Source organism: Carcharhinus amblyrhynchos, chromosome 21 (assembly GCF_965287045.1).
Source record: "Carcharhinus amblyrhynchos chromosome 21, sCarAmb.v2.hapA, whole genome shotgun sequence".
In the NCBI taxonomy this organism is placed as follows: Eukaryota; Metazoa; Chordata; class Chondrichthyes; order Carcharhiniformes; family Carcharhinidae; genus Carcharhinus; species Carcharhinus amblyrhynchos.
This window is the reverse complement of record NC_137344.1, coordinates 19900570-19928346: the sequence shown is the minus strand read 5'-3', so window position 1 is coordinate 19928346 and position 27777 is coordinate 19900570. Positions and strand designations below refer to the sequence as shown.

The following is a 27777-nucleotide window of genomic DNA, read 5'->3' as shown; positions in this document are numbered from 1 at the left end:
TAGGAAAGAGCAAAGAAAAGCACAAAACTTTGACACAGGCTTCTCTAATGTTGAAAAAGATATGATTACTATCTTTGTACAAGCCAAGCACACAAGAACACAAACCAGGTTACATGATATTCTGAGGCTTGATTGACTGATCTGATTTGTCAGCTGTACTGAAATAGTGAAAAGTGTTGATTCTTGTACACTATACAGGTAAAACATGTCCTTCCTGAAGTACATAGGTGAAAAGGAAAAGGATACAGTCAGAATATAGTATTGCAGTTTCAGGTAGTGTGAAGAGAAAGATTAGTTTAATATATGATAGGACCATTCAAAAGTCTGATGACAGCAGGGAAGAAGCTATTCTCAAGTCCACTGGTACCTGTTTTCAGCTTTGTATCTTTTTCCCAACAAAAGGTGGAAGACAGTATATCTGGGCTATGTAGGGGCTTTGATTATGCTGGCTGCTTTCCTGAAGCAGCAGGAAGTGTAGGCAGAGGTAATGGATGGGAATCAGACCACAAGTCTGTGCTCCTGCTTCCAGCACAAGCAGAAACTAAAATGGGAGAATCAGAAAGAAAATCATGCAATGTTGATCTGAGGCTACAGATGAGCTCCAACAGGATTGCTTTGACTTGGTGGACTGATCAATATTCAAGAGCTGAGCTGTGTTCACAACCCTTTGTAGTTCTTGTAGTCTTGATCAGAGCAGGAGCCACACCAAGCTGTGATACTACCGGATAGGATGCATTCTATAGTGTATCCACAAAAATTGGTGAGGACCGTAGTGACTTCAATCTCAAGAATATCCTATCAAGATACCATCAATATATTGCCTGTCCCACTAGAGGCCCAACATCTTTGACCGCTGCTACACAAACATCGAACGTGCCTATCACTATCTCCCTTCTACACTTCAGCGAATCAGACCACAAGTCTGTGCTCCTGCTTCTAGCACAAGCAGAAACTAAAATGGGACAATCAGAAAGAAAATCATGCAATGTTGATCTGAGGCAACAGATGAGCTCCAACAGGACTGCTTTGACTTGCTGGACTGATCAATATTCAAGAACTCAACAACCAACCTCGCTTTCTCTATTAGACAAATGACAGATTTCCCAAGTAGGCTTAGCATTATACGTCTGTACAATATAAACATTTATCATGATTCTTTGAATTGATACTAATTATGATCCAGCTTATAATTGGCAATCCACGTGCTTGATGCAAAGTACAATAAAAAACTTCTGAAAACAACTGTGTAGTTTAAAATGTCTCAGAAACTTCAAAGCCCGTTGTAGAGGTCTTCCAAGAAGTTTGGAATCTCAAGCTCCTACAGCACAGTTAAAATCCATCAACAATTCATAACACTGAATTGCCAGGACTCAAGTCATTTTTCTTCCTCATTCTAAAAACCCAACTCTCTAGCCAAGCATTTGGTCATCCCATCCAATCTTTTTCAATCTATTCTCCCACCATCAACATGGGGTTATATATCCAAATGTTCAGAAATTGAATGCTGTGAAATAAATTTTCATATTCTTAATAAACAAACTGCCTTAGTACAAGCAATAGAAACATAGGAATAATAGTCATCCATTTAATCTTTTAAGCCTGTTCTGCATTCAATGAAATAATAGCTGGTCTGGTTACCTTCACCCCTTATCCCCTAATCATTTTCACTAAAAGAAAATCAATCGCAAATTTAAAATTAATTCATGAAGCATTGTCAGTTGTGAAATACAGTTCCATGTCCTTATGTGTGGAGTGTTTCCTAATTTCATTCCCTCTCATCCTTGACTCCCCAACCAGTCAAAATATTTTTTTCTCTATCCATCCTCTGTTCCCTTAGTATTTTGAAAGTTTTGATAAATTACTCCACAAACTTCTAAACTTCAGGGAATACAATTCTAGTTTTTATAATCTCTCCTCATAATGCATTCAATGCTCAGCTTTACCTTCTAAAAAGAGACATTTAATGTTAAAAATACAATAATTCCAGTAATCTGTAGATTCAGCTAACGTGCAAACTGAATTAACTCAAATTGCATGTTAAAAATAAGGGAACGGTAAAGTGATACATCATGTTAGAGGGAACCAATTGCTGGGAAGCAATTTAGTCAATATAGCAATATTTTACAGTATGCAACATTTATTTCTCTCTAAACTTCAAAAAGCAATACTGAAAATAAATTTGCACCCAAGAGCAATAATATTAAATCTTTTGTAACAGGAAAGGAGTCATTTGGGGGACTGTCATATCACCTTTCCCTGTAGTCATCATGGTAACATGCTCAACTGAACATCTTTGACCACCTTAACTGATCAATATTGGCATTCTTCCTGACCACTGTGCTGCAATTGAATTAATTCTCAATACATGCATTTATCTAGCTCTTTACAAATCAAAGCACATAAAACACAGATCAAAATAAAATTATTTTTAAAAGGATAAAGAGTGTTAGAGTCCTTGTGCCTGTATTGGCTCACAGCCATTAGACGAACCACTCAATTTGGTGAACTCTGCTTTCTTCAAATAGCATCATAGGATCTTTTATGTCTAAACAAACAGGTCCTCTACTTGACAGCCATCCAAATTCAACATCAGGCTACAATGATGGATATCACTCCAGTAACCCAATATGCAGTTATAAGCAGACTTTCTGCAATTTACATCAGACAGTATGAATTACAGGTAGAGTAGCATAATGGTTGTTACTAGACATGCAATTCAGAGACTGCCTAATGATCCAGAGACTTTAAATTCCAACATAGCAACTGGGGAATTTAAATTCAGTTAATTAAATCAAACTGGAATAAAAAGCAGTAATGGTGGCCAGGTAACTTGCAAACTGTCATCAAAACCCATTCAGTTCACTAATGCTCTTTTGGGAAGAAATCAACCATTCTTATTCAATGTGGCCTGTGATTCCTGACAGACAAACACGGTTGATTCTTAACTAACCTTTGTAATAGCCTAGCAAGCTACTAGTGGTGCTAAACCACTACAACAAAATACAAGAATAAAACCATAGGCCAACCAGCACAACCTTGGCATTAGAGGCTTGTCAAACAGTCTGACAAACTGAGTCAAAATGATATCTTTCAGCTAGCAAAGAGTCCATCACCATCTGCTGGTTTGTTCAAATGCACCAGCTTAAGACACCCAATGGTGGCACAATGGTACATGATTAAAAGGAAGTGGCTCTAGGAGTAACCGTCATCACCTTCCATGCATGTGACTTTTACTACATAAAAGGCAATGACAGCAAACAGATGGGAACATAATCAGGTCAAAGATCAGCTTCATTTGGAAATATAAGGTGTGTTCCTTCATTATAATCAAATTTCTAGAAATCCCTCCCTATCAGTATCAATGGAGTATCACCACCAGATTGCTACAATTAATGCTGGTGGTTCCTCAAGGATAAATAAGGATGGATAATAAATTATGACCTTGGCTCTGAGTTCACACTTCACGAATGATTGAAAAAAATCCCTTTATTGAGAAGCTGGAATATCTGTTTTCATATTGAACAGCTTAAGCTTTCACAGTTTGGGAAGGACTAGGGCAGACAAATTTGAAGTTTATGGCTTTCACCAACTTCTTCCCACCAAGAATACTGTTACTCAATTATGGCTCCATCAAAAGAAGCCAGATCACAGAAATCATCAAAGGAGGTGGTCATTCAGCCCATTGTAATTGTGCCAGACAAAGATTCCAGCCTAATCCCAATTTGCACCCTAGGGTTCACAACTTTGGTTATGGCACATCAACTCCACAGCCACATTGCTTTTTTTAAAAATGCAGTGAGATGTTGCTGCTTCTACCACCCTTTCAAGCAATAAGTTCAAGGTCCATCACCCTCCAGGCAAAATTTTTAATCTGTCAAATCAATTAAAATATTAACCTCACTAATAAGGGAAATAGGTCCTTTCTATCCATTCTATTTGGACCTCAAACTTTTATACACTACAATTAAATATCCCCTCGGCCTTTTTATTACAAACAGAAAACAACCCCAGTCCATTAATCTTTCCTCATGGCAAAAACTCTCCAGTCCTAGGAATATCCCTTGTTGAAAGTTAAGTGCACAGGTACAGCAGGCAGTAAAAAAAAATGTTGGCCTTCCTAAAGACATGATTTGAGTATAGGAATAGGGATGTCCTGCAATTATATAGACATTGGTGAGACCACACCTCAAGTAGTGTGCGCAGTTTTGGTATCCAAATCTGAGGAAGGGTGTCCTTGCTATAGAAGGAGTACAGCAAAGATTAACCAGGCTGATTCCTGGGGTGGTCTGTCATATGAGGAGACCCCAAGTTGGCTAGGATTATATTCACTGGAGTTTAGAGCAAAAGGTGGTCTCAGAAACTTATAAAATTGTAACAGGGTTAGACAGGGTAGATTCAGAAAGAATATTCCCAATGGTGGGGGAGTCCAAAACTAGGGATCATTCTTTGAGGATAAGGTATAATCCTTGTAGAAGAGAAATTTCTTTACTCAGAGGATGGTGAATGTGTGGAATTCACTACCACAGAAAATAGGTGAGGCCAAAACATTGTCTGATTTCAAGAATAAATTAGATATAGCTTTTGCGGCTAAAAGGATCAAGGGATTGGGGGGGGGGAATCAGGATACTGAATTTGCTGATCAACCATAATCAAAACGAATGGCAGAACAAGCTTGAAGGGCCAAATGGTTTTTAGTTTCTAATCTCTATATCCTCATTAGATAATCACATCCATCGTGCAACACAGGGATCGGACTATAAGTAGGACTCTAGCTATGGCCTAGTATTTTATAGAATATAAACATGTTATGCTAGAATTGTATGATTCAGCTAACAAATGAAAAGAGCCAGCTGATCTACTTGGCCTGCTACCTTTAGGAATATGTGAATATGCACTCCCAAGGTTCATCTCTATCTCCCTCTGCACTTTTCAACACTGTACCCTTTAACATAAATTCCCTTGCATTATTTGCCTTTCCCAAATGCATATTCAACACTTTCTGCCTACCTACCCAACTCATTGATATCTTTCCGAAACATTTTTCCCCACCAATTATAAGCATTTTCTAAAAATCATCTGCAAACTTCTTAATCATTCCCTCTGCATTTAAAACCAAACTATTGATATGTTCCACAAAAATCAAACAATCCCAACACTGAATTCTGCTAAATCCCAATGTGAATGGCCATCCAGTCCAGTTGCTTTGAGTCCTGCCACTGCATTAATTTTGGATCCAACTTGCCACTTTCCCTCGGATCCCATGACTTACTTTTCTGACTAGTATGCAAAGGTTTTGTCAAAGGCCTTGTTAAAATCCACGTAGGCTAGTTACATCAATTGCACAACCCTCACTGATCGTTCTTGTACCTCCTTAACAAGGCAACTGGACATAAGTTTCCTTGAGCAAACCTATGTTTACTATCCTTGATTAATCTTCTTGTTTAAGTGATAATTTATGCCACTAAGATTTTCCTAATATTTTCCTTATTGGAGAGGTTTGATTAATGGGCCTGTACCTACTTGGCCTATCCCTTTCTCGTTTAAATAACGATTAATTATTAGGTTTCCAACACATCTTTAGCCAGAGGAAAATTGTGATTAGAGCCTCTGTTTTCTGGGGGAATCATCTCATCTAAGCCTGACAATAGTGTTTCGTAAAATTTACAGAATCTTGTCACAGGTAGTGCTTCTATTATTTTTAAGGCCATCTACTTTAAAGTAACAGTAAACAACCGGGACAAAATTTCTGATCCAACATTCTATGTGACTTAAAAATAAACTAGCAGACAGTAAAAAGTGGTTCAGTTTGAATGAACACCTATATTTAGGACTGGTCTTCCAACATGCATCATTATCTGTGCCTCACGCTGATCCAAATCACTGTTCACTTGTCATGAATTGTTGTGCAAGAATGTTTCCATCAATTTACTTGAACGGCAATTTGAATTTTTACATTGCAGCTAAAATGATACTTTGACTTAGTTTGATTTGTTATAACTCAGGCTCTTCTTATTTTACTTTTCATGTGTACAAGCCACAAGTTAGCTCTCAAAAGGCATGTTCTTCCTATTAATGAACATTTGACCATGTGTTCAAAGTATCCAGGACAATAGGAGTTCAGGTAAACAGTAATTCCTTTGCTGTCATGACAAATAACAGGAAACAGCACAGGAAATTGTAAACCTTTGATTGCTGACTGTCAGTAAACACATGCTATATCTTGAGCTCAAATTAAAACTTTATCTTTAAGATTCAATATTGCACAAAAGAATAGCTATGAATAAATTATAGTTTATTTACAAACTACTCAAAAATAACAAGTTTAATTTGCAGAAGTTCTCAATGACAGAAGGTGATCCACAATCAGAACGGATATAATCAGTATAACCCTTTGGCCTTGGGTTTAGCAGTCACTCCTGTGACAATTTCTGTTACCAACTCAGTGTGAAGGTATACTGCAATAACTGAGTTTCTTAATCATCTACAATGACATGTTTCTCTGGTCCAATTTGTGCCAAAAGTTCATTTAAAAAATAATTTTCCAAAATCAGTATTCCTTTGCTGATACAAGTAAACAATCTGTAAAGCTTCCCCTCATGACTCAATTTAAATCTTGACAAATCAACTTCCCAACAGTTACGTTTTGAGCTATAATGACCAAAGTTGGTCAAGATATTCCACTATAATTTCAATAATACCACTTCACTGTCTTCTCTTGGTACTGCTAACTACATACTCAAATGGGAATTTTTGGAGATTTCCCAATGAATTTGTTATATAGTTGAACAAAGTGCTTATTACTTGAGAATGTCCCAAAACTATGCTTGATTTTAAATAACTTCAAAATTAATATTTTGTAATGCTTTTATTATTCCAGTGATAGCCAATTCTTTGGCAAATTTGACTTACTTTGTGCAGTCAACTTGTTTATAAACAAAATGCTCTGACGTAACAGCAAATATACAACACCCAGTTGGATCTGCACTATTTCTGTTAAGCATATTAATAAACACCTCATTGGCATCAATATAGTCAAACCCATGTACCCACCAAGTGGCATCTGGTACAACAAACTTAAAAAGTGTGATGATTTAGTGAGATGATTTAGTGGTACATCAGGTATAAATGTAACTTCTAAGAGCAGCTCATAGGCAATGTCTTCATCAGGCACTAGAAATTAGAGTCATACAGGTTACAAATCGCTTAGCGACTGTGTCATTAAGTGTGCTGGATTTTGCAGCTGACTGTAAATTTAAATAGACATTTAAAATAAATTTGAAACAATTTGAAATAAATGCTGACCAGTCAAGTTTTATTTGCAAGCAATATTTTACTGCCACTTTTCTAAATATACTTGAAATTATAGGCAAATCCTAAAAGACTTCAGAGGTCTGTCTGCTGTCCAAGGTTTAATTCTTATATATACAGTACAAGCAAATATTGAAGACAAAGGTGCCCACTTTGGTCAATTCTCTCTTTCTTACTTTTAAAGAATTAAAATATTTTGTTCTCCCAAGTATACAAATCTTTTGTCAACAGAAATACTGGACAATTGGGGAATGCCACCTTTTAAGAGGAAGTGTAACACTGCAATCCATGTGAAGGTACTCCCATTCTACTGACAAGTAACGATACATGAATTTGACCCAACCACATTGAAGTAACAGATATATTTCCAATACGGTGCATTACTTAAAGCAGAACTTGCAATTGGTGGTGTTCTCATGCATCTGCTGCCCATGTCCTTCTTCTCAATGGTAAAGGTCATAGGTTTGGAAGGGGTTGTCAAAGAAGTCTTGGCATGTTGCAGATGGTAACACTGCAACATGAGTGGCAAAGGTATGAATGTTTAAGGTGATGGTGGACTGTTTTGTCCTAAATTGGTTGAGATTTGAGTGTTTTTTGAAGGGATATTAACTCAGTCAAGCGGAGAATATTCCATAACACTCCTGATTTGTGTGATGTAGATGATGGAAAGGTTACAGAATAAATGAAATGTTGCATACAAGGGCCTTTGGTGAATGAGTGATTGAATGTCAGGACTGCTACATAGCTCTCGAGTCATGGAAGCATAGTTAAAATACTGTCGTGCTTTTAACAGGATTCGAATAATTCTAATAAATTGGAGTTATCCATGAACTCATTATTCAGTCAGAATTTCCTCATTTTTTTCCTACCCCTGCAGCACATTCCCAAGGATTTATCCGTATACGTTCGCTAGATAACATCCAGCCGTACAACCTGATCTCACAGTGGTCAAGAGATAGAGGTATATATAAAGCCTAATGTCATAGATGATGTTAACAAGGGGAAGTGTGTAGATCTGAAATAAGATGGGTCATGAATAGGTCCTTGGGGGAACTCTAAAAAGGTATACTGTGGGGAGCCAGGAAGATAAGTCACAGGAGGAAATTCTGATTATGACTGCATAGAAATGAATAATATCCCAATAAAATACTGTTAAATCACAGGATTACACAAAGTGGTTTAATTATACTTCTACAGTTAATGAGTTATTTAAAGTCCTGACTTCAATGACTCACTCACCAACGATCCTCAAATGCAATGTTCCATTGTATTTGAAGCAAATCTCTGGCCACTATTGTAGATCAATGAGCGATTCAGAAAGAGAAAAGAGTTGCATTGAATGCATACTTCTGCACTTAGTTCGTACGGACTGAGGGCTCTCAAAAGGTGGGGGGGGGGCGGCAGCGTTATCATATTAACTTTTCCGAATGTATTCACCTTAAATGTTTTTCAGGATGCAAGCGTAGAAACGTTGAAGCAGCCAATGGTCCACTGTTAATGATTTAACGAGTGTTTCACTTTGTTTCTGTTTCGCAAACTGGCTCAACAAATGTATGCATCGAGATATACGAGACACTCCACCTCCCCCCCCCCCCCATGTCGGCATTAAAATTGGATCTCCAACAATCATCCCACACCATGATGTTCCTAACACTCCTGAGGCAATTATTGTTTTACCCTCAAACCTACATTCTGGACTCTCTCCTTTTCTTCTCTATGAACGGTATGTTTTGTCAATATAGCGCACAAGAAACAATACTTTTCACTATATCCCAATGTAAATAATAAATCAAATCAAATCCCCGACATAAACAAGGCCACTCCATGTTTCCTTTGGAGAAAAATGAAGCCCGCCGCCCTCCTAAAACTCACTTTCTCGAGTTTCTCGAAGTACTCCCTGAGGTAGGTGATGGGTTTCTCGGGCCTGGCGATGCAGAGCTGCACGATGCAGTCCTTGAGGACCTGCTGGATGTTGTGCTTGTGGACATACTGCTCGCACTCTCGCAGGCTGCGCTCTTCTTCCCCGCTGCTGCCCGCCGCCGCCGCCATCTTAAGCCGCCCAGTCGACGCTTCGGAGAGAGAGAAAAAAATAGGCCGGAGAAACTGTCGACGGCGAGTTCACCCGGCACCCGGCCGAGCCGAGCGACACCAAACTCTCCGCCCGAAAAAAATAATATGAAGAAAAATACAGACGGCCCAACCGGGGATCGGGGGGGGGGGCTGATCCTCCGCCGCTTAACGAATGAGGCGAAGCCGAGCTGACGGCAACTGTCCGTTGGCAGGCCTGTTTGGAAACGGCTGCGACAGGAGCAGTTCCCTCAGTCACTGTCACCCCCACCGGAAACCAGCCGCGCTGCTGACGTCAATCCGCCTCGCTCTGGACTGCGGGTGGGGGAGGGGCAGCAACCACAAATCAGCCACTGCAAATGTTACACACCAGCTCCTGCTGCTGTGTGCACATTGGAACCTACACGGGGACACCATACACATGCAGCATACACACGCGCCTCAATATGAACCCTGCGCACCATACACATGCAGCATGCACACACACCTCAATATGAACCCTGCACATCATACACATGCAGCATACACACACACCTCAATATGAACACTGCACAGCATGCACACACCTCAATATGAACCCTGCACAGCATGCACACATTTCAATACCTGCATACCATATACATGCAGAATGCACACATACCTCAATATGAACCCAGCACACCATACACATGCAGCATGCGCACAACTCAATATGAACCCTGCACAGCATGCACACATCTCACTATGAACCCTGCACAGCATGCACACATTTCAATATCTGCATACCATATACATGCAGAATGCACACATACCTCAATATGAGCCCTGTACACCATAACACGCAGCATGCACACACCTCAATATGAACCCTGCACACCATACATATGCAGCATGCACACACCTCAATTTGAACCCTGCACAGCATGTGCACACATCTCAAAACCTGCACACCATACACATGAAGCATGCACATGCAACTCAATATGAACTCTACACATCATGTACATGCAGCATGCACACACCTCAATATGAACCCTGCACATATACTTCAATATGAATCCTGCACAGCATGCACCTACATTTCAATATCTGCACACCATATACACTTGCAGCATGCACACCACACATACATAGCATGCACACATTTCAATACCTGCACACCATACACATGCAAAACACATACACACTTAATATGAACCTGCACACCATTCACATGAAGCATGCACACACACCTGAGTATGAACACTGCACACCATACTTACACACATGCAGCTTGCACACACACCTGATTTGCTTTATAATTGTCACATGTATTAGTATACTAATGATGTATTAGTATACATCAGATCTGGTTGGGTGACATTGAGTGTGACCTCACTCTCCTCTGTGAAAGCTACCCACTATTCCAAGATCATTTTGGTGAGCAAAAGTAAGCTCTGACTTCCACACAAATGTCTCCACGCTCTCGCCTTCAACTAGAACAGCAAACAAATTATGGACTTCCATAACATTACTCGCCTCCTCCCTTACTTCAGGTCACCAGCTTCTTAACACCCCATCCATTCATTTGTCATTTTCAAATTTCAATGTGCTCCACGCTAATTTCTATCCTTCATCCTCTGTAAATTTCAGGTCATTCAAAATAGCTCACACCAAATGCTGTTCACATATCAGCTTTACCAGCCTCCAATTTTAAATTCTGATCCTCATATATAAATCCCTCTATGGTTTTGCCCTATCTATGTCTAGAATCTCTTCCACCCTCATAATCCTATTCCCAAATACTTTGTTTCTCTGATCCTACCTTCTTTCAGTTGACTACTGGAGGACATTAGTTGACTACACCCCTCTGTCTCTCTGCCATCCTTTTCCTTTAAGATCGTCTGTAAAATCCACCTTTTTTGAACATGTTTAACATCCAATTTTTTTCTAACTGCACCACTGTCAAGCACATTGGGATGTTTTTCTGTGTTAAAAATGCTCTGTGTAGTGTGCAAAATAGGCTTGATAAAGTCTTCAGAGTGTTTAGTAGGTTAGTTGCACGTCTTTGCTGACTACTAGACTAGAACTATTTGCAAATATAGAGGAAAGGATTCAAGCTAAGAGCTGTTTCCAAGGTTAGGTCTGCGTACAGTTCTGTCCAACATCACACTGATCTTGGAGGCACTTCATTTGCACTCTTACATCACTATGTGGATAGTACTATATTCAGTCCCATATTAACCCATATGTGCCAGATCCTTATGTTACAAGGGGTGGGATTCTCCGGTTTCCCAGCCGTGTGTTTCTCGGCAGTGGAAGGCAGCATGCCATTCACTGGCAGTGGGCTTCTCTAGTTCCACCGCTGTAAAGGGGATTTCCGAATGAAGGCAGTCCATGCTGCAAGGAAACACACAGCCAGGGGTGCACTGCCAGCGGGACCAGAGCATCCCGCTGGCATAAGCAGCCAGAGAATTCTGGCCATTATATACACAAATTGTTGTTTTAATGATTTTTTTGATTCTGATTTGATTTGGTTTATTATTGTCACATGTATTAACATACAGTCAAAAGTATTGTTTCTTGCATGCTATACAGACAAAACATACTGTTTATAGAGGAGGAAATGAGAGAGTGCAGAATCTAGTGTTACAGCCTTAGCTAGGGTGTAGAGAAAGATCAACTTAATGCAAAGTAAACCCATTCAAAAGTCTGACAGCAGCAGGGAAGAAGCTGTTCTTGTGTCCTATGGAGTGGAAGCAGATTTCAGAAACTTATTTCACAGAGCCTTGTACTAGCAAGAAAGTGCAACTATATTGTTACAAGCAAATGTTTACAAGTACATTTGGGCGGAATTTTCACAAAAAAAATTTGAAGTGTCAGAAGGGCAAGAATAATAGAGTGATCCATATCAGTCTCTCAGGCAAGCTCCGCAACCACAATCCTTGCATACTCACTCACTTCTTTGGAGAGTTGGGAGTTTTCCACCAGCACTGGGGGAGCAAAGCCTAAACACGCTGGTGAGGCCAGCTTCTGAGTGCTCGGGCGCTGTTTCAAAAGGGTGCCCTGATCTCAGAGTGCATTGGGAGATCCCCTCCTCATTCCATGGAATCAGGACCACCTCCTCCTCATCGGTAGCAAATTCATCTACCCCCACCACTCCTGCCCCCAACTGGATCACCGATATCAGGGCATCGGGAGCTTCAATGGGTCACCTGCCCAACCCCTGACATGCCTCCCACCTCCAATCAGGACCCCTGATGTGCACCCCATCAAGACTGCCTTCATGACATTCCTGTCAGAGCCCCCCCATTTGTAGCTACCCATGATGGTACCCAACTGGCACTGCCAGGCTGTCTGGTAGCCACTTTAGGGTGTCCTATGGCCACTGCTGGAGATCACCAGCATGCCAGTGAGGCAAAGCCAGTGTGCCAATTGGGCCCTGCTAGATGGGCACCACCGGCCATGCCCCCAAACACCCAGGGGGCTTCAATGGTCTCTGAATCTCCCCAGTATGACCAGTAGTGATTCTGTCCATTATTGCATCCGAAGGCTGGTAAAGTCCACGCTCTGTGATTTGAATGAGCTTTGCATATGTAAATGCTACTTTAAATAAGCTGTCAGTCTTGCGCCCTTTCTGGGTGTGATCCAGTTCATGCCATTAGGAAAGGGCCAAGAGGCTCATAAACTGGCACTGGTTGCAAAATGGACTTTAAGATCTGCATGCTATTCCCTGGGTTTGATACAATCTACTAATGCCACGGCGGGGTCGGAGAATCGCCCCTGTAATATAATGTAGTGTTTCATTAATTCTAAATGTTTTACGTTAGTGGTTTTAATGTTAAATGTTGACAAAAAGTGTAACCAAGATCCGTGATAACATGAATTATATGTGTACACACATACACACACACACACACACATGTACAAATGGAGGGTCTGATCTGAGTAGCATTCTGTTGTGAATACTGAAGTGGAAATTGATTCAATAAAAGTCAAGGACATTGTTGTGACTCTGGCTATGAGAATACTGGAAAGCCTAATACTTATATACTGGCTTGATGGGCCATAATCATTTAAAGAATGTAACGCATGGAAGAACCAAGTGTAAGGAAATATGTATCAGGTCTCCAAGATTAAACTGACGCATTGAAATAATCTTTGCCATGCAAACGTCAACAAAACAAATAAGCAATAATGAATAAAAAGGAACACTGAACAAATACATCAATGATTCTAAACAATATGAACTTCTACCTTCAACTCAATTCAACAGGTTTAATCCAGCTTAACTTTTTACTTTGGCTTTCACTCCGATAGACTTTTAAACATTCATAGTCCGGGAGGCATTTGGCTGCACAGGCCACAGCTCAGATCTATGGTATCTTTCTACCAATATGAACTCCTGGTCCAAGTATAGGCATCATTGATGGTTAAACATCACAACCCGCCTGACACACATAGACACTCCATTGGTGCCCATTCTGTAGCTAGACTTTGCCTCTTTCCTGAGCTTGGTCCTATTCAGTTCTCTAGAAGTCCTTTTTCTCTCTTAACAGACAAGACTGAGTTCTCTGGTTAAGCACAACAGACTGGATGTCTGCAGCTTCCAGGTCAGCTTTTATTACATTATTTTATTTCTTAAAAAAGCAACAAGTTTTCCTTTTGTAGCAGAGCATAACTCAGTTGCCATTTTTCTCCATCGCAACTTCAGGGGTTTCTTGCTTCTAAAAACCTCTCACTAGGCTCTAAAGTCCAAACATTGTTTGAAAACACACAGGCATTCTAAACCAACCAAACATAAAGCCCAATTCATCTTAAATTGAAACCAAAATTCTTCTTAACCCTTAATATAATCCAGAATAGAAACAGTTAAATCACCTCCTCCCCCCAAAATATGAAAATGCCTCTGAAACAAACCAAATTATGTATCTAATCGTATTATCTCTCTTAATTCTTATCTTTGCTTATACTTTATACACTAATGTTTTCTTTACAGTACATCGAAATAAAGGTAAAAGATTCTTCCAAACTACTGTACATAAATTCATTCGACAATGTCAATCTCCTCACAGAGAATCATTTGAACAGTCACACTCTCAATATAATCCACTCATAAACCCTTAATTCAATCCTCAATAGAGACAATTCTTACAACACACATGCACACATAGAGGGGAAGAAGACAGAGTACATTTAGTTCAGCAATTGGAATACAGATTTGTGTTTTTATGAAATAATTCACTGTCAGCATTAGAGAAGTAGGCCCTCAAATTAAACAGAAAGAGAATATGGTTAACATTACATAAACTTTCTCCGTAGTCTAAAACTAGACAGGGATCTTATGAATTACTTACAAATACATAAAGAAACAAACTAACAAGCAGGCAAATAAGCAAGCAACATCCTGAACACATTTTTTCACCCAAAGAATGTGGGATAGCTGCGTTGCCAAGTCTCTTCCTTTGCGCCGTGGATTCAATCAATTTATTTTAATTGTTCTATAAGATATGGTGTTACTTGTATCCTTTACTTGAGACATGTTGACCTAAGAGGTGACACGAGCTTTTCCTTAAAGACACATTCATCCATACAATACTCAATTACCTAATATAAAAGCAAAATACTGCAGATGCTAGAAGCTGGACGGCTCTAATGAAGTGTCATCTACACTCGAAATGTTGGCTCTATTCTCTCCCCACAGACAGCTCTGATGAAGGATCATCTAGAGTCGAACGATGGCTCTATTCTCTCCCCACAGACAGCTCTGATGAAAGATCATCTAGAGTCGAACGATGGCTCTATTGTCTCCCCACAGGTGCTGTCAGACCTGCTAAGCTTTTCCAGCATTTGCTGTTATTGTGCCAATTACCTAACGTTCCCTTTTATCCATATTAAGCAATAACATTTTTCCTCAGTAGCTCTACTTCTAAATAAGAACCAGACACTTGATATGATAAGCCAAAAGGCTGGTGATCATAGATTTAAGCAACTACTCTCTAAATGTAATAATATGCAGAATTTATTTACATTGAAATATGGTGAAATCCATGATCTACTTGCTTCCCTTGATCCTTTCCAGTGCCTTTTCCACTTCTGGATCTGCAGCAATGAATGTAAGTGCTTTAGGATTTAGCAATGTTATGCTTTTCAAGGACCCATCTTTGGATTGATTACTGCTTGGGTTCCCAAATTCTCCCTAATAGTTAGACCATCCTGAATATATTGTATGTGAATATTGACTTTAATGGTGCTTCCTCACACTCCAGTTTATTTTACTCAATGGGTGACTGTATATAGCACATGTTATTGTTCCTGAACCCCTAAAGGAGACAAGATAATCCACATAGTTTACCCATTCTGGTTAAGTTTTAAGGATTCAATACCTGACAAAACAGTAAAAATTTAAGGGAGCACTGGATGATAGGAAATCAGCATAAATAAACCTTATAACACCCTTTAATATGGGAAATATTTAAACACAATGGTTGATGAGGGAGATTAATACCCATACTGATAACTATGGAGAAAATAATAGTCATATTAATGACTGTGTCCACTAAAACAATTAACAGAGACAAATAGCAAAAGCCTACACAATGTTTAAATACAGGATAGTAAGCAGCTAGTTCCAGACACCTAACCTTCAGATAAGGAAGAGAGAAAGATACACTGCTGAGAGAAGGCCTTTAAATCATGCATTGGACAAGGTAATGATTCATGTTTAATATCCAGACACAGCTGGGATGCGTAAAAGATAGTGGAAAACAATACTCAATTGAGGCAAGTAAAAACCTTACGTCAACTGATATTATAGTTAAGCAAGTGTAAGGCAATTGTGATTGGTTTTAAAAACTGTACTTTTATATGTTGTAGCATCAATTCATAACTATGTTTGGTTAAAAATAACTCCTATTCTCTTATTGATATGTTCTAATTACTTGTAATTGGACTTGAAACTATAATTGTTTATGTGTTTTGAATTTTTCACTTTGAATGGTCTGAATGACTTCATTCGGAGTCCTATTGCTTTGGTCGTCTTTTAATAAATCATCTTGAAATCACTCTGTGACTTTATCTGTCTACTTGAGGGGAACAGTAGTTTTAAATACACTAAGAAAACCATCGTAACAGCCCTGTAACAACTGAAAAGTGGGAGAATTATTCCAATTAAAAGCAAATTACTGCGGATGCTGGAATCTGAAATGAAAAGAGAAAATGCTGGAAAATCTCAACAAGTCTGGCAGCCTCTGTAAGGAGAGAAAAGGACCGATGTTTTAAGTCCAAATGATCCTTTATCAAAGCTTCTTAATTCTTTTAATTAGCCGGTTAGAATCAGAATAAGGTAAATAAATATCAAAGCTATTAGTTAAGAATCAACCAGGAATGGCAGAGAGGGAAAAATGTTAATAATATAAGGACTCCAAGAAATAAAAGAAAGGAAAATGAATGTTAAATGCATTAAATTTAAGTTCAACAGCAAAAGCTGATGTAATCAGAAGTTTAAGTGATTGAGCAAATGATACAAGCAAATGAAAATCTCAATGGAAGCAAACAAATAATACTTAAAGATGGATAGTAGAAGAGATTATAGAGTAAAATAACTTAAATGAAATTAGTTGATCAGATTAGCTTACTATAAAACATATCATATGTGAGTATTAAAAGCGTAATCAGTGAAATTTAGCACAGAAAATGGTTATTCAGTTATTTGTACTTGTGTCTTATGAGCTTTTCAAATTTGCACTTTACTCACCTATGGGCCAGAATTTTACCACCTTGCCCACTGTGGGAATTGTAGCGAGCGAGAGATGTTCCATGGGAAGGTTTGTTGATCGCAGATGGGATTTTACAGTTTTGGGACGAGCGAGACCATAAAATCCCACCCATGGTTCTTGCCAATATGGAAGTTCAGAAAACATGTTTTAGTGCATATCCACGCGGGAACAAAGTTACTCTGTCACTATTTGACTTCTTTCATTGACTATATTCATTAGTAAGTCAACCACCAACTGTTGCTTTGTTTACTTAATACTTGTTTACTTTCAATGTTTAGAATAGTTCCTGAATTTCCCTGATTGTCCTACATAGTCAGAGGTTTTTTCCCAGGATCGAAAGGTCAACGACATGAGGGCACTTTTTTTTATCAGGTTTAAGATGAGAGGAGGTAAGTTTAGGGGAGACATATGGGGAAAGTTTTTCACTCAGAGGGTGATGGGTGCCTGGAACACACTGTCAGTGGAGGTGGTAGAAGCAGGAGGTATTAGCAATGTTCAAGGCATATCTTGATAGACACGGGAGGCAAACTGAGGGATAGAAACCACATATTGTCGCAAGCTTGGTGGGCCGAAGAGCCTATTCCTGAACTGTATTGTTTGTACATCATGAACTGATTTGAATTTTCTGGTGTAAATGACCATAGCAAAAAATGTGATTGATGCCAGTTGACAGTAGCTGAGAATGTTCCTGCTATTTGAACAAGAGTTAAAATGGCTAGTAAAAGGTGAGAAAAATGGCAAATACAAAAATCAACAATCTACTTATAAAAAAGGCATTTTTAACTTTGTTCATTACATTCTCCAATTTCTACAATCTCATTGCCAATCAATAATAGCTTCCTCTGTAACAAAATCATAAACCTGTCTATAGGGATTGTGTTTCCAATTTCTGGACTTTCTGCCAAATGATCCAAATGATCTAGATAGGCTTGACCTTGTCTGAAGATTTACTCTGACTCTTCCAGCTCTTAAATGGGACAAATTTTACTGAAAAAAACATCGGTGTCTGAACAACATGTGCCATTATTAATGTACAAATCAGGCAGTCAAGGAACATTTACCCTATAAATTCTGAACCATCAGAAATTCTGCCCTTCCATTCATTTTTAAAAAAATAGCATGACATGCTTAACAGTCAAAGGTTTTCATGGAACTGCTGTATTTACAAATTCATTTTCCATTAAACTCATCATAGAGAGTTAAGTCTAGTACTTATAGCATAAGCATATTTTTAACAATGTAATCATTGTTAATGACAACGATCAACACTTCTTGCCCGGAAAGTGCACAGATACATGTGGAGCTTAATTACTTATGAGGTGAAAAGTTTTAGGTAATTTTGAAAATGTCAAATTAAGAAAAATAAACTTACATTTCCTTTTCATCTTTTTTTCTCCATTCTTAATTTCTCTTTCTCTCTCTTTCTTTCTATCAAGACCTGATATTGTATTTGTCCATTCAAAATTATTCTCCTCCTCCATCCTTCCTCTGCTTAATTACCAATCCTTAAATCCCATTGGTTGAGTACATACATTGTCTGTTGTTAATCAGAGTCCCAGAAACCTTTGATGCACCATTACCAGTTCACATTTCCAGTAACATAGTAGGCAAAAGCTTTTAACATGTAAATGTGCACAAACAACTAACAGTGCATGCCATATGTTACCCCACTCTAGCAAAATCTGGCCCTTTGAATATTAATGGATTATTTTGGCACAACATTGCTGCTTTATTACGCTTACCAGTATATGCAGGCCCCATGCCTGAATTAACCTTCTTTACTGTTGGCACTCAAACATGTTTTTAAACTATTGCACACATCAGGGCTGAATTGTTGAACTTTAGCAACATTTATGCCTATCAAGTGGCTATTTAGTTGCTGAAGAAACATTGCAAAATCATAATTGCAGGTCCAAATCAGCACAAAAAAAACCCTTTTCTAAGCTTTATTTATTCATGTCACAAGTAGACTTACATTAACACTGCAGCGAAGTTTCTGTGAAAATCCCTGAGTTGCCACACTGTGGTGCCTGTTCGGGTATACTGAGGAGGAATATAGCATGACCAATGCACCTAATCTGCATGTCTTTTGAACTGTGAAACCCACACAGACATGGAGAGAATGTGCAATTCTGCCCAGACAGTGACCCAAGCTGAGAATTGAATCCGGGTTCCTGGCACTGTGAGGCAACAGTGCTAACCAACGTGCCACCTTGTTGCCCTCAATAGTATGGAAAGAAAATTAACCATGTTATTAAGAAGTGGGCAAATCTCTTAATTAGCCAGTTCTAATCATGTTAGAAACTGACCGTTTCATTAGTAGTTCAGAAATTTGGAGAATAACACGTTTTAGCATTAAGAGGATTGTTAGGCTTCTAGAATCTAGATAGTAAATGTTTCACACAAACGTACAAACATACCTGGAGAATCTCAACATGGGTAGAATGGTTCATACAGCAGGGTTACAAGGAGGGAGCAATGGAAATGGCAATACTCATAGTGTATCTTTGGAATGGGATTTTGAAAATTGGGATATCTGTGAAGATGACAAATCAGGGATCCCACTAAAATGAGTTAATTATTCAGTTATCCGATACACAGCTAAGCCTTTTCATTTTGCACTTATTCACCATTGTCACAAATTGCTTGATACATCTAGATGAATATCAGTCTGATTATCAGTAACACATGATGATTAATTTGATCAAAGTCACAAATTTTATCTAAACTTATCTGTGCTGCAATGGCAGGATGGGGGAGATATAAATATATGTGGATTATATAATGTGTGATGGGTTTCATTATCTGAGTGAGATGTGAAATAGGGGTAAGTTGCAAAATGGAATTGGGCGGTAAATTGAGTTACATGAGTTTTCGCTACTGGGAAAGTTCAAATCAAGCTAAGAATGAAGAGATGAAGTTTTCTTCTATTGACTGTAAAAGTCCTATTTGAAATTATTTTGAATGGAAAAAGGTCTGAAGTGCTCATTTTCTTCAGGACAAATGCTCAATGTGTGACATCCTATATTTCATGGACCTGATGCGACATAATTAAATCAATGCCCATTTTGAAATGTCTGTGGACATTAGAAATATTCAGTTCCTTACTTTAGGAATGTGGTCTCCAAATAGTCAATTGCAGAGTCTCAAAAACTTGATTGTCATTGTCTGCTGAACCACTGCCAAAATGCATGAGTCTCGGACTTCTTGTGATGATGAGCGAATCAGCTCATTGACTGCCAGATTGCAGGTGCCTAAACGTGGGCCCAGCTGGGTGAAGACAAAATAATGAGCAAGGTGCCAGGGGCTTCAAGAGGGTAAAAACCTACCATTTCCACCAGGAATGGGAAAGTGAATTTCTTTTCATGAATGCTAAAGGCAAAACCATTTGTCTTATTTGTCAACAGGGTTTGGCCTTGAGTACAAGGGGTAATTTGGAATGGCATCACAAGACAACACATGTAAAATTTCAAGAACATTTCTCTTTAAACAGTGCCATTCAGACAAAGAAAGTTGGGAGTTAAAGGGAATACTGCAAGCTCAACAATTGGTCTTTTGAAAACCTGTGGCTAACGGCAAGGCTCGCAAAGAGGTGTCTTTTTGCATTAGCCATCTTCTGGCAAAACATAAGCAACTGTTTATCGATGGCGAAGTTATCACGGAAGCTATTATGGTTGCTGTCGACATCTTGTTCAAAGACTTTAAAAACAAAGATGAAATTATGACAGCCATCAGAAGCATGCTGCTTAATGTTTTAACAATGGCCAGAAGAGTGGAATTGTACGAAGGTGGGTCTCAGCAAATACACCAAGACTTATCGAGCTGTGAATGTTTCTCACTGCAGTCTGATGCGTCAAGAGACATGACTGATATGACCCAGCTTTTTATTTTGTTCGCAATACATTCACAGATGCAACAAGAAAGGAGGGCTTCCTCATTCTTTTGCCTCTCAAAAAGAGGACAACGAATGAAAACGGTTTTAAAATTAAACTAAATTAAATCTAAATTTAAAATTGAAACTGGTTTCAATCACTACTGATGGTGCACCATCAATGCTGGGTGTCAGTGCAGGTTGCACTTTGTAGAAATGATGCTGTATTCCCCTTCTTTGTCAATTACCACCGTGTTATTTACCAACAAATGTTTGCGAACAAAGTTATTGATTTTTCTCATGTAATGACAATTATTGTCAAGATCATTAGCTTAATTTGTGCCAGAACTCTGCAACATTGTTTGTTCAAATTGTTACTTGAAAAGCTTAATGCCACCTATAGTGAGCTAATCCTTTATACAGATGTGAGGTGGTTAAGTCGAGGAGAAGTCCTCCAGAGATTTTTAGATCTACTCCCTGAAATTTCAGCTTTCTTAAATCAAGAAATGAGGTGAGCTATGCTAGATTTGACATCTCTTACGGACATAAGTGTAAAATTGAGTGGGCTGAACTGTGAACTGCAGGGGAGAGACAGAGACTGGTCACACATGATCAGTGCAGTGAATGTGTTAAAGTTGAAACTGGGCCTGTGGTCCTCCCAGTTAAAGAGCAAAATTACTGAGTACTTCCCGAATCTGGAGAAAATCCAACAGGTCAAGGAGAAAGGGTTCCATCCAAATAAATTCTCTGACCACCTGAACGAACCGAAAAAGGATTTCAACAGACAATTTCAGGAGTTAGACAAGATGGAACAAAATTATTATGTTTGTCTCAAATGCCTCAAATTATTCAGTTTGTCTTCAAGTGGACAGCAAAATTTCAGCTGGTGTTCAAACAAAGCCATGGGCTTGACATGGAAATAATCACCGTGCAAAATGAGAGTTGAAAGCTAGGTCAAGTGGCAAAGACTTTTGGGGTCTTGTAAATAGAGAGAAGTATCCTCTTCTGACATTGTGTGCACTCAAGATGAAGGCCTATTTTCATTCCACATACCTCTGGCTTTTCCAGGTAAAAATCATCAAGTTCAAGAGTCACACTCATCTCACAGATGCCCATCTGATAGATTGTATGAGACTATCCATCTCAAACCACAACCCAGACTTCACAACACTCACAGATAATGTACAAGCACAGGTGTCACACCGAGAATATTTTAGTGTTATGCATAGCTACATCTAGGAGGATTTCAGTGAAGTCAAATTTTTAAGAGTAGATCTTGCGCTGCATTTTGATGCTAGAAGTGACCTTGTGCTTAAAATGGTTGGAGAGTACTTCTTCAGGTGATCATCGGGTAGACTTTCTCTGGAAGCTAGGTGCAACATAATCCTCCCTTCATAAATGCAGTTACAACCTTTCTGCATCTCATGCACGGAGGAATAATTTTCCTTTTACATAGTTTATACTGGGACAACTGAATGGTAACGGTAGCCGACAAAGTTGTTAAAGTAGCACGCTCCTCAATAAAGATTGGGTCTACTTCTCACTATCTGTAAGCAATTTTCAAAGCTCATTATTATTGATAGAATCATTTGCTGAAACAATGCCTTTGGAGTTTCTCTAGTTCTAGAGGTAAATGTTGAATTCATTTTTACAAGTACTACAAAACTTTTGTAACTTCCTGAGGCATCTACACTTATATTTGTCTCGAGGTAATCATTATTGGCATGTCATCTCATACATAAAAATAATGAACCATTGCTAAAGAGAAAGATTAATGGGATACACTCTATGAGGACATAAAATAATTTACCTTACTGGTATAGCAGCTGAAAAGAACAATGAAGGCTTATTCACAGGCACTTCTGAAACAATTTACTCTAAAGTTGAATGCTTAGAAATAACTGTTCATAGACTAAGGTTAATCTTAAGTGGGAGTCCTTGCTAACGTGAAGTATCTCTATTTTAGATCTCACTTTTTGCCATGTTCTTTTCAGAAATTAGTTTGTTATTCTTTTTATTCTTTTTATACTCATATCTGTAGCCTCCTACTTTGCAACATTTCTTTATTTTTAATAATTCACACTGAAATCTTTAATCACGACAATTATTTTAAGTAGTTTGTACTTTAAGACCTGGGCATTTTCTTTTACTTTCAACTGTATTCAATAAATAAATGCAAAGGTTAATACTGTTCTTCCCTTTCAATATAGGTAACATTGCACCATATACAATGAAGATTTCAAACACAATCGGGGTATCAATGTGTATTGCTGGAAATGATGTGTCATTAGTTGGGTATTTTTTATAAAAGCTTACTGTGTTAAACCCGATAGAAGTGTGAAATTACACCACATCAATGTACATGCAGCTATAATTTGCTGGATGATTTGGATGCCAAATGTCATCTTACTTGAGAAGATGTGAGGAAACCCACTTATGGTAACAACTTGTGCCTGTTCATATTAGTTCCATATGTGGGTGATCCCAAATCATTCCCTTCTTATTTCCATTTTACCTGAGCTGGTTTCGAGCAGACCATTAATCAACAGGGACTGGTGGTAAATTGTTTTGCCCCCTCTTTGCAGCAAGCCTGGTGTGTTTGCAATTATTCAAAAAACACATCAAAGGGAAATAGAACTCAGGTTTGGGAGTATTATATAAATAGACAATAAGAAAACCCCAAAGTGTAGGAACATGAGATTAATATGAAGCAATTACACAAAACGAATGGGTCTGAAAGATGATTTATTCCTTTGCAATTTTGTCATTGTTTTACCCACTTCCCACTTCTCTCCTGTGAGATTAGAATGACATGGATTTTGATTGCCCTTCAGTGGGATGCTCAAATGGTCATTAAGCATCTGTGAGTATTGAGAGTGAACATCAGAAGACTATTTGACCATAATAGGTGGATGGAAGAGATTAGTACAGCTGTACCTGAAACCGTCACTCAATGTCTAAACTAATGTACTTGGAGCTGCAAGCAATCAAAAGTGAAGAATCTGGCTGATTTTATCCTCCCTAACCCAGACACACTCCCAACTGCAAAGATCAATTATCCAAGCACGCACCAAGATGAAAACTTGGGACATTCCAAATCTATATGGTTCAGTTATTCACTAGGAAAGCATTCAACCACTGAGAGGTTGAGTGAGCATGTTACAAATTTTCATCTGTGCTAAATATTTTCCCAAATGCACTGTGGTAGTGGTCATCATTTCCACCAATCTGCGGATGAGCAGACTGTGGAAGATAGGCAGCTTCTCCCAAATGTCTAACGGTTCAAACCACCACTTATTCCAAGGTGCACATCTGTTTCTCCAAGCTGGGACTGCAGTCTAGAATTTGCATGACAGAATTTGAGCTTTCACCAAAGCTGCTTCATGCAAACATGGACGTGTGCTAAAGTCTGGCTGCATCATGCCTGGTGGTTAGATTGTAGAGTGCTGATGCCATCTGTGATGATGCCACAAAGACTGGAAGTGGACTCCTCCAATTTCTCACCCGTTGCACTGACGATACTCGGCAGGTCTTCCAACACGTCACAATTCCGTTTGTGTGAGGCCAGCAGTTTTCTTTCCATGGCTGAGTCAAAAAAGTTTTCATGTCTATGTTCCCCTCCTGGAACAGAATTTCAAAACATCCCTGCCATCAGTAAGTCTTGCGGCTCACTGATGTATGGTATTTTACCATATGCAACTCCATCTGGCTCACTATGTAACCCACATGGAATGCCAATGTCCAAGCTGGTGACAAGGGGTGGGAATGAAACAAGTGATGGTGCACCCACAGGAGGATTTTCCTCCTCTTGCAGCATGGCACCCAGAAAAGTAAAGGGACAAGAGTCAAGTTGTCAGATGAAAATTACCTTGGCGGATAACTGAATATCAAGCTTGAAGCTTTGAAGCTGCAGCACATTTCTGAGGTTGCAAGTAACATATACTGATATGTTGTCATTTTCTCTGATGTTGCTGGCTCAGTCTAAATCACAAAACTTCACAGTGTCCTGCTCTGCATGGCTGAGGACAGTGATGATGCCAACCCCTCAGCCATCTTATTCCTCTCTATAGCACTAAGTAATTGGAGATGTTTAAAACTTGTGAATATAGTGCAGGTGTTGAAAGATGGGGAAGAAGGAAGATGGAATGAGGATGCAATGTTATGAAGATAATGGGAAAAGTGTATGTGAGGAAGGAATGCTGGAAGTAATTAATGCTTGTGCAAGTGATAGGCTGTGAAAAGAGAACAGTGACAGTACGTGGTTTGAAGGGAGCTAAGGAAAAGATGGGTGGGTTTGGAGTGATAAAAATCACGTTGCAATGTGCCATTGTGATTGTATGCTGAAGGGTGAGAAAGAGGGAATCATTGAGAGTGATTGGGGAGAAGGCTGCCAAGACTGCCAGGTGGTGTTGAGAAAAGTAGAAAGGTGAATAGCTGTACTCACCCTTTTTGCTCTTAATTGATCATTGAATCTCTTGTTGCAATGATTTCAGGATTTGGGGTGATGCGGAGGCACCCTCTCAGCCACCTATATTCATGTCAGCTTCATTGTAATTTTGGGACCATTTTTCTGGCTTCTGGGGAGTAGTTGCCCCTTAATTGATTCATTTGTTCCTCTAGGACTTCCAAGCAGGCAGCAGAAAAGAGACAGGATCCTTCGTCCCATCTCTGAAGGTAACATGTATTCAAAGAGTTGCCCAGTTAAAAATCCAAGTAGAGAATGCAACCTTGTTTTAAGAGGTACATCCCCACTTTAAGTAGGCCCTGGGACTGACATCAGAAATAATGTACATCAGTTGGGTGGAATACTCATAGTAAAATGTGACTCAGAAGTAAAATCTTTCAGTGCATCATATCAAGAACGTCATGAAGGCTTAATGCTCAGCTGAATTGTGACCCAAATTAAAATCGCTGTTTAATGTTCTCTAATGTGAGATGCAGTCTGGTATTTGGGTGTATGAGACCAATTTGAATCACATTGCGCAATATGATACTCTATGAGAACAAATTCAGTTTCACTCACTGCCTTTTACAATAGAAAAGCGAATGGCTAAACGAGTAAATCTGGACATGAAAATTTAGATTATATTTTGTTTATATAAAGAATGCTATTATTATCTAGTAGTAGATCCAGTTGAATGAAACAGCAAGATATTTGTGTGTCTCATAGGCCACATTCTTTGAGTGCCCATATTAAAGTAATAGCAATAATGATTATTGCACCATATTTTTCAAGGGAATGAAAAAAACACTTGGCTGCCTGTGGTTTTTATTAGTCAACAGCCCTCTGTTTCAGACAGGTTGTAACATTCATTATCACTATAACTAGCACTTATATATGTTGCCACAATATAGCATCAAAACATTCCTGATATTCTGGAAAAGATTGCCATAAATATACTCCAAAATAACATTTACACCAAAAATCTGATATAGAATTTTTAAAATTCCTGTGGTTTCAGACAAGCCAAGGTTCGGTAGTGCGATATTGTTAAGAAACAAAAAGCTTGATATCCATCTTCTAATTAAAACTTGGAGAACTGCCTATGTTTAAACATAATTAACAAGGAAGAATGAAACTTGAAGAAACAGTTTCTGCAACATTTAAGAGATCTTGTCAGTGGCAATGAAGATCAAACAGCCAATCATGGCAAATATTTTTTCAATCAGCTCATTTCAATTAGCAGATATAAATATTAAGAGGTATATTAATCCAGCTATGGCATCTTCAATTTAGGGTGAAATTACCATTGATAAGAGGCTGATTAACAGCAATGTCTGGCAAATGCTGTTAATTTCTGTACTAGAGTAACAAAAGCATATCAAATACAATGAGAGACCGACACCAAACTTGCTAAGGAGACAGCAAGCAGTGATATGTCACTAACAAAGTAGACTTGATCTCAAACACTCAGAGGACTGCACACTTTTAAAAAGTACAAAAAGGTAATCAATGAACATTTCTGTAGACACTACTCCCAAGGAGAAACATGAAAGAGGGAAATGCAGCATGGAAGGGATTTGATTCCATTTGTATGAAACTTACTTCCTATTTATTCAAGAGGGAGAGTTTAGAAGATACTGAGACAATGCAGAACATAAGAGTGTTAGAATGCTGCTTTATACCAAATTGACAAATGATAAATCAAGAAGCCAGTCCACAAGTACATCTTGATAGAAAATAAATGGCACTACAATTTCCACATTAATGTGCATATTACAAGAACATGAGAAATAGGAGCCCGAGTAATATATCCGGCCCTTTGTATCTACTCTGCTACTTATACAGTTATGGTTGGTCCCTACCTCAATTCCGCCCTTCCACACTATCCCCATTCCTTAATCCCTTAGTATTCAAAAACTATTGATCTCTGTGTTAAATATGTTCAATGCTGAGAATCTACAGCCTAACAATATACCATCTACATTCTTCACATAACAAGAGGAATTAGGCCTTCAGTCACACCCAAGCAGCATCACATACCTTGCCATTAACCATTACCATCCTCACTTACCTCAAGAACCTGTGTAGATACATACATTATAGGACAAATACACAATATTAAGGACAAGGAAATATAGAATGGATAAAAGTATATTTATCCATAGTCAGCAAGAGTTAGCAGAGATAATGGTCACTGAGGACCACCTGGAACACAGTAAGGTCTAGTATATTGGGCTTTATGAGAAATAAATCCAGGCAGTTTAGTTTCAAACACACAAGTTATTTCAGGAGCAGCACTTACCTTTGTGTACTTTACATTGAAAGGTGTCTATTTAGTGGGAGGAGTTCAG

The 27777-nt window shown here is 38.7% G+C and overlaps 1 protein-coding gene across 2 annotated transcripts in view; it reads right to left on the bottom strand.

Moving 5' to 3' along the window:
- Positions 1-27777, bottom strand: part of LOC145356699 (cAMP-dependent protein kinase type I-alpha regulatory subunit) — a 48696-nt gene extending 20919 nt beyond the window's left edge. Inside the window, exon 1 of one of the 2 annotated variants that reach the window (XM_080209595.1) lies at positions 27729-27777. Coding sequence is in view for 1 of the 2 variants with exons in the window: in XM_080209594.1 (XP_080065720.1) it covers positions 9181-9357 (177 nt within the window). In the remaining variant the exon portion in view is untranslated. Of the gene's footprint in view, positions 1-9180; positions 9651-27728 lie in introns of those variants that run through there. The other variant, XM_080209594.1, reaches the window with a different exon arrangement.